At 49.6% G+C, this 7,500-nt stretch overlaps 1 protein-coding gene across 1 annotated transcript in view; it reads right to left on the reverse strand.

Moving 5' to 3' along the window:
- Nucleotides 1-7,500, reverse strand: part of scube1 (signal peptide, CUB domain, EGF-like 1) — a gene marked incomplete at its 5' end in the record, with an annotated part of 45,799 nt that overhangs the window by 25,841 nt on the left and 12,458 nt on the right. The window contains one exon of the mRNA XM_079735635.1: nucleotides 209-325. Within this exon, the coding sequence (XP_079591761.1) occupies nucleotides 209-325 (117 nt within the window). The remainder of the gene's footprint in view (nucleotides 1-208; nucleotides 326-7,500) is intronic.

Here is a 7,500-nt window from a genome sequence, read left to right on the forward strand (position 1 = left end):
CTGTGTGGAAATCAGAACAATTGGAACATTGTCACCGGCCGTCATTGTCATCGGAACAAAACGACGGGATTGTGTGGAAATCGGAACGATCGAAACGTCGGAACGATCGAAATGGCCACGGCCCCCGACCTCCCGTCTCCTCTAGACATTTTACTCGGTCGCAGCTCCGGCAAACCCCACCGGTGACCCCGCTGGTGACCCCACTGACCTTTGCAGGTCTTGCCGTCGGGCTGCAGGGTGAAGCCCACCGGGCAGCTGCAGCGGACCCCGGTCGCCGTGTCCTTACATGTCCGGTCGCAGCCTCCGTTGTTGACTGCACACGTCTCTGAAGACATGGGGAACGCGCGGCGCCAAGCCCAGCGGAGCGCACAGGGACGTGGGGTGAGGGACGGGGGAGGAGGCGGGTGAGGGGACAGAGAGGGGGGGAGGAAGGGGGGGGAGGGGAGGTGTAATGTTAGCCTCGCCAGCCAACGCCCTCGGCGGACACACTGAGACGGTCACGCTGAGAACGATGGGGCTAGGCTAAGGTGGACACGCGGGCGCACAAACGCACACGCAAACACACACACATGCGAAGTACACACACACACACACACACACACACACGTGTGAACACGTGCACGCAGACGCGCAAACACACTCAGCTCTGCACACGCACGCGTTTACAGTGTGAGGTAACATGGGTTGAGATATAATCAGTGGCACAAATGTTTCACCTCGAAGTCATTGCATGGAAATCGTTCATGTGACAATGCCTAAAATCGACCCCAGTATATATCAGATAGAAAACAATAACAGACAACAACTTGAAATAAATCTAATGAAATTAGTATGGCAGGTTATCTGTGGTCCCAGCGCCTGTTAAGGGTCTGAACCATCAACCTTTGTCTGGTACCTAGAAGGGATTCTGTGGAAGGAAGGATTAGAGGTTCAGACACATCAGAGGAATCGGATCTGGGAAGGATTCTCAGAAAGGGAAACGTTGTGAAGCAAGAAGGATCAACGCAACACGTCAACAGCATTGAGAGCCAGGATAAGAACCATCAGGAGGAGGACAGGAAGTTACCTGAAGCTACTTCCTGTTGGAAAAGAGAGAAAAGTTATAGGAAAGGCGAAATTTCCAGAAATTATAGGAAAGGTGAGGAGCGAAGGAGTGAGTTAGAGAGAGAGAGGGGGAGAGAGAGAGTCAGAGAGTCAGAGAGAGAGAGAGAGAGAGAGAGCGAGAGAGAGAGAGAGAGAGGGAGAGAAAGTGAGAATGCGAGAGAATCCATGTTGAAGTAATCCCTCCTTAAACCCACCGGCCCGGTCCTATAAGATTTATCCCCCTCACCCCACCGAGGTAAAATAATCCTGTGTTTTCACACTGCGGCGGAAATGTTTTTTTTCCCTGTACTTGCGGCCGTCGCCTGAGCTGATCCCAAAGCAAACAGATGTTAATGCTAACGCTAGCTAGCCCGCGCAGCCGCCTGAGCTGATTCCAAAGCAAACAGAGGCTAATGCTAACGCTAGCTCGCCCGCGCAGCCATCCTGAGCTGATCCCAAATCAAACAGAGGCTAATGCTAACGCTAGCTAGCCCGCGCGGCAGGCGTGTTGCTCCAGCTAAGCTCCACTCACACCTTCCCCTGCGCTGAGCGAGCAGAAAGCAGGCCGAGCCATGTTTTTGTTGAGAGAGAGAGAGAGAAAGCCAAGGTGGATCTCGTTCTACCAGCGCCGGGCTTGCGGCGTTGGCCAGGGTCCATTGAAGGTGCACTAAAGGGGGAAATGGAACGCGGTGAGGGTCTCCAGGTGTGCTCGCCTGGGACGGGAGGAAACACCATGACCCCCCCCCCTCCCCCTTCCTCCAGAGTCTCCCAGGGGTAAATCGGCATGGCGATGTCAGGGAGGGGAAGTCCTTCCAAGTTGAACTATTCAACTTTGAACTTTGGTTCAAAGGTCAAAGGATGGACAACAAAGTCCTGATGCAGTCTGGTCTATTCTATTCTGTTCCATGTCACACACTTGCATACTTACAGGCATCGGGCATCAGCTATCTGTACTCTGAGACTGACCTCTGACCTCTGAGCCTGACCTCTAAGACTGACCTCTCAGCCTGATCTCTCAGCCTGACCTCTGACCTCTCAGCCTGACCTCTGCCCTCTCAGAGAGACCTCTGACCTCTCAGCCTGACCTCTCATGAGAAATGCATGTTTGAGGAAGATGTGAAGACCACACCTTCCTCGGGAGAGTTTATTTCAGTGTTTTCTGGAAAGTCAACAGACCCAGGCAGTCTGAAAGTGCTGCAGAGACTATCACCCAGGCTGTCCGATAGAGGAAGACCTCACACCTGCCAGCATGGACGTGTGTGTGTGTCTCTGTTATAAATTCACATAGATGCATATATATGAATATGTATACTGTATTTGTGCTTAAGTTGTTTGTATGCTTCTTTGCTTAAATGTGTCTAAGTGTATAAGTCTTAAAGGATTTGTATTTGCACTTGAATTCATGTTTGTGTGCATGCGTGTGTGTGTGTGTATTTACCTGATTTGTTGGAATGTCTACTTGCACGAGTACACAACGGTGTGTTTGTGTGTGTCTGCGTGTGCGCGTGTGTGTGGGCATACATGCAAGTGTTTGTGTACGAGCATGCATTCATTCATGTGTGTGTGTGTAGGTATGCATTCATCTGTGTATGTCCGCATGCGTGAGTGTGTGTAGAAAAGCAAGTGAGTGTGTCAGTGTGTGTGTGTGTGTGTGTGTGTGTGTGTGTGTGTGTGTGTGTGTGTGTGTGTGTGTGTGTGTGTGTGTGTGTGTGTGTGTGGGTCAGTGATTTATGCAGAGTACAGTGGGCCCTATCATTAGGCCATGCTGAGTACAGCTCTGGTCCGAGTCTCTCTCTCTCTCTCTCTCTCTCTCTCTCCCTCTCTCTCTCTCTCTCTCTCTCTCTCTCTCTCTCTCTCTCCCTCCTGTCTGTCTGCCTCGCCCGCCCAGCCCCTGGGCCAGGCTGAGGCCAGAACATCCAGACACACCACAACGCTTGATTGATGGGAGGGACGCCTCCCCCCCCCCCCCCTCCCTCCCTCCTCCCATCTCCCCCTCAGAATATCTCCCTCTTCCCTCGTCTTCCCCTCACAGTGTGCCTGTGTGTATGGGACACCAGAAGAGAGAGAGTTGGACCATTTGGGCGAGAAAGCGTGTGTGTGTGTGTGTGTGTGTGTGTGTGTGTGTGTGTGTGTGTGAGTGTGTTCAAGTTCGAACCTTTGTTGTGTATGCGTACATTAGTGGGTGCAACCTTGTGAATGTAAATGTGTGTACCTTTACGTGTAGGTGATAGTATGTTTTAGTATTTGTATGTTATTGTGTGCTGTTTGAATGCTATTGTGCCTGCGTGTGTGTGTGCGTGTGGTATCGTGTGTGCAAGTGTTTGTTTGTGGTATTGTGTGTCTGTGCTTGTCTGTGGTATTGCTTGTATGTATGTGTGTGTGTGTATGTGTGTGGGTGTTTGTGTGTGTGGTCGTGTCTGCTGGGCGTTAATAGCTGTGTGAATAAATGTGGCATTCCCTATTCCTGTGTGAAATTTTTGGATTATGAAATGGAAGTTATCAAATACCACTGCTTACTGTGGAGTTGTCTAAACATGCAAAATAATATTCTTATCAAATGCTTTCCCAGCGAGCGTGAGAAACACCACCGAGGTTGCAGACATCGACAGGTACAGTTCTGTCTACAACTGGCTGCTAATCAACCTCTGAATGGACCACATTCTAAGTATATATCTGCAGGTTTGGTTCACTAGCTAACGTTACCACGACCAAAGTCAAAAACATAATGGTGAGCTCTTAACTAATACTTAAGAAACTGATAATCATGACATGTGCAACACCAATTTTATTTTGGGTTGTGATGCTGAAAATAATGACAATCGACGATCAAGGCAGAGCCGTTGTACCTGGGCCATTGACATCATTTCTTTAGAAAATGATTTCTTTGACGGACTCCCCATCACCCTAGACACTATTAATGTTTATTTTTATTAACTTAATGATTCAAAATGTTTGCTTGTATGTGTCGTATATATACGGCCTGTGAATCCCTTTGAGACCGTAACTGTGAAGGGCCACACAATACGATGCATATGTAATATATCTACGATATATACTAATATATCTAAGGTCCCTTCAAACAGGACCTTAAAAAAATACATCATATGGAGATGAACGAGTCACTGAGAAAAAATTAACCGGCTTTGTTTGACGAGAATTTAAGCCGTTTCTACAGCCATGTATGTTGGATTAGCTACATGCTAGCCTCTATGTTAACCACCTAGAGTCCGTTAGAGGAACTACATGCTAGTCTCTACTGTGAACCACCTAGCGGCCCTTAGAGGAACTACATGCTAGTCTCTATGTGAACCACCTAGAGGCCGTTATAGGAACTACTGTCTCTACGTGAACCACCTAGAGGCCGTTAAGGTGCGTTCACACCAAACGCGAAGGGGCGACACGACTCCATACAAAGTCAACGTAGAGACGCGATCGGGTGAATTTTTCGCTAGAGAATACCTGCAACAAGTTTTGATTTGTCGCGGGACACTTTCGCCATGCACATGTGAGCACGTTCACGAGGATTTGCAGAACGACAAATTCGCTCAAGTTCAAATATTTCAACTTTGCCGCGACACTCGCGTGATGACAGCCAATCAGCGTTCAACAGCGTGGCCACTGAGTGACATGCGTAATGTAACAGCCAATCAGCGTTCAACCGGCCAACCTTTCCCTGCAGTGCAGTCCGGGGTGAACCGCAGCATGGGGGATAAAGCAATTGTTGCCGTTTGCGACTCCCGGAGCTCTATATATAATAGTATAAAATATAAGATAATTTTATATCACGGCCAAAAGCTCTGTGCGCCTCCGGATGGCCTTAGCGTGGGGGGCTCTCGTAGGGATTGGGCTTCGCGGGTTATGTTTACCGGCGTTGCTATGGTTATGGTCTTGTGTGTTCCAACGGTTTATTAGGCATCTAATAAATCGCTGTCTAATCAATACTTCATTCACTGCCTCTTCCGTGGTCAATACAATATTATGAATAGACTGCGTCGGGTTCCCGACGTCTCTCCCTCTTCCACAACAGGTAAGGACATGCAATGGTGGTTATCTCGGCCATGGTTGAGAATGAATGGGCAAAAGATGTGGTGCGATAAATTCGCCTGACAAAACTTGCACAGCGACAGTTCATGATTTGTCGCGCGACAAAACTTGGGCAACAACGCGAACGGGCGACAAATGTGTCTTTTGGTGTGAACACACTTTTAGAGGAACTAAATGCTAGTCTCTACCGTAAACCACCTAGAGGCCGTTAGAGGAACTACATGCTAGTCTCTAATGAACCCCCTAGGGGCCGTTGGAGGAACTACTGTCTCTACGTGAACCACCTAGAGGCCGTTAGAGGAAAAACTGTAACTACGTGAACCACCTAGAGGCCGTTAGAAGAACTACATGATAGTCTCTACCGTAAACCACCTAGAGGCCGTTAGAGGAACTACATGCTAGTCTCTAATGAACCACCTAGAGGCCATTAGCGGAACTACATGCTAGTCTCTAATGAACCCCCTAGAGGCCGTTAGAGGAACTACATGCTAGTCTCTTCCTCATGAGCTTCAAAAACCGGCATGGCTAGCTCTTGGTCACATGTTTCGTCCCTCTGGATGTTTTGATGCTGAAGTGTGAGATCCCAGCCGGGGCGTGCACGTGTGTGTCTGGAGTGGCCGGAGGTCCCGCAGTCGCCCACGAATGAGGTTCAGAGGACACATGTTCTATTGAGGGCGGGGGGAGAGGAGAGCAGGGTGGGCAGACCCCATGCAGGGGGGCAGCCCTCCGCCTCACCCTCAAAAACACACGCACATAGGCACAGTCAGACAAACACACACACATAGACACACAGTCAGAGAAACACACACTAGAACACACACACGCACACACTCAAACTCCGCCTGATCTGTCCTGCAGTAAGTGAGACGTTTATTTGGACTGGAGCTCTGCGGTCGTCATAGCACCACCGTCTCTCTCTCTCTCACTCTCTCTCTCGCTCTCTCGCTCTCTCTCTCTCCTCTCTCTCTCCCTCTCTCTCTCTCCTCTCTCTCTCTCTCTCTCTCTCTCTCCTCTTTCGCTCTCCCTCTCTCTCTCTTCCCTGACCCCCGCTCCATAGGTGTCCAACAGCTGGACCAACGAGTCTCTCCCTCCACCCATACATCCAGCTCCACAATATTATCACAAGTCTCTGGGATTAACCAAACACCAACTCACCACCCTCTCCCCTCACCCCCTCTGTCACCCCCTCTGTCTCCCCCTTTGTCTCTCTCTCTGTCTTTCTCTTTGTCCCCCTCTGTCTCTCCCTCTGTCTCCCTCTCTGTCTCCCACTCTGTCTCCCCCTCTGTCTCTCTATCTTACTTCCCCTGTTTCTCCCTCTGTCCCTCCTCCTGTCTTCCTCTCTGTCTCTCCCTCTGTCTCCCTCTCTGTCTCTCTCTCTCTCTGTCTCTCTCTGTCTCTCTCCCTCTCTGTCTCCCTCTCTGTCTCTCTCCTATTTCACTTTCCTCTGCCTTTCTCCATCTGTCAGTCAGTCAGTCAGTCTGTCCTTCAATCTCTCCCCCATCTCCCGCCTGCTTCCAGTGCCTCCCAGTTCTGTGTTTTCATTGGAGCCCAGACCCCATGTGTCTTGCTGGGGTGGGGGGGGGGACAGGAATGCCATGTGTCAGAGGAAGCCGACAAACAAATTGCCGTGTCAGATTTAACATGCTGCCGTCGTGTGGGTCACACACACGCACACGTCACGCACATGCACACACACACGCACACGCAGACTCCCGGACATGTGCCCGTATGCAGGGAAGCATGCAATGTGTGTGTGTGTGTGTGTGTGTGTGTGTGTGTGTGTGTGTGTGTGTGTGTGTGTTTGTGTGTGTGTGCATTCCAAACATCACATAAACCACTGTCTGTTCCCTGACCTCTGACCTTGTCCCCTGACCTTTGAGCTGTCTGTACGAAGGCTTATCTCGAACCCCATAGCATCATCTCAGAGTACAGTAGAGCACAGTAGAGGACAGTAGAGTAGAGTACAGAACAGTAGAGTACAGAACAGTACAGAAGAGCAGAGTACAGTAAAGTTCAGTTGAGTAGAGTACAGTTGAGTAGAGTACAGTGGAGAATATTAGAGTACACCTGAGTTGATTAAGTTAAACAGAGTAGAGCTGAGTTGAATAGAGTAGAGCAGCGAAGGGTCTCGTAGGATAGAGTAGAGAACGACAGAGTAGACTTGGGTAGGTTAGAGCATGAAGTAGTAGAAATGAAAGTAAAGCATGGTTTGAGAGGAGTCATTGAAGCAGAAGCAGAATTGAGAGTAGCAGTACATAGTACAGTGTGATACAGTTTAATACAGTGTCATAGTGTAATACAGTGTGGTTCGGACGGCCTGTACTCCTCCGACGGACACCACCTGCAGGACAGAATCAACACAGAGGTCAGCCG

The sequence above is a fragment of the Pollachius pollachius genome (assembly GCF_949987615.1).
Source record: "Pollachius pollachius genome assembly, chromosome: 4".
Taxonomy (NCBI): Eukaryota; Metazoa; Chordata; class Actinopteri; order Gadiformes; family Gadidae; genus Pollachius; species Pollachius pollachius.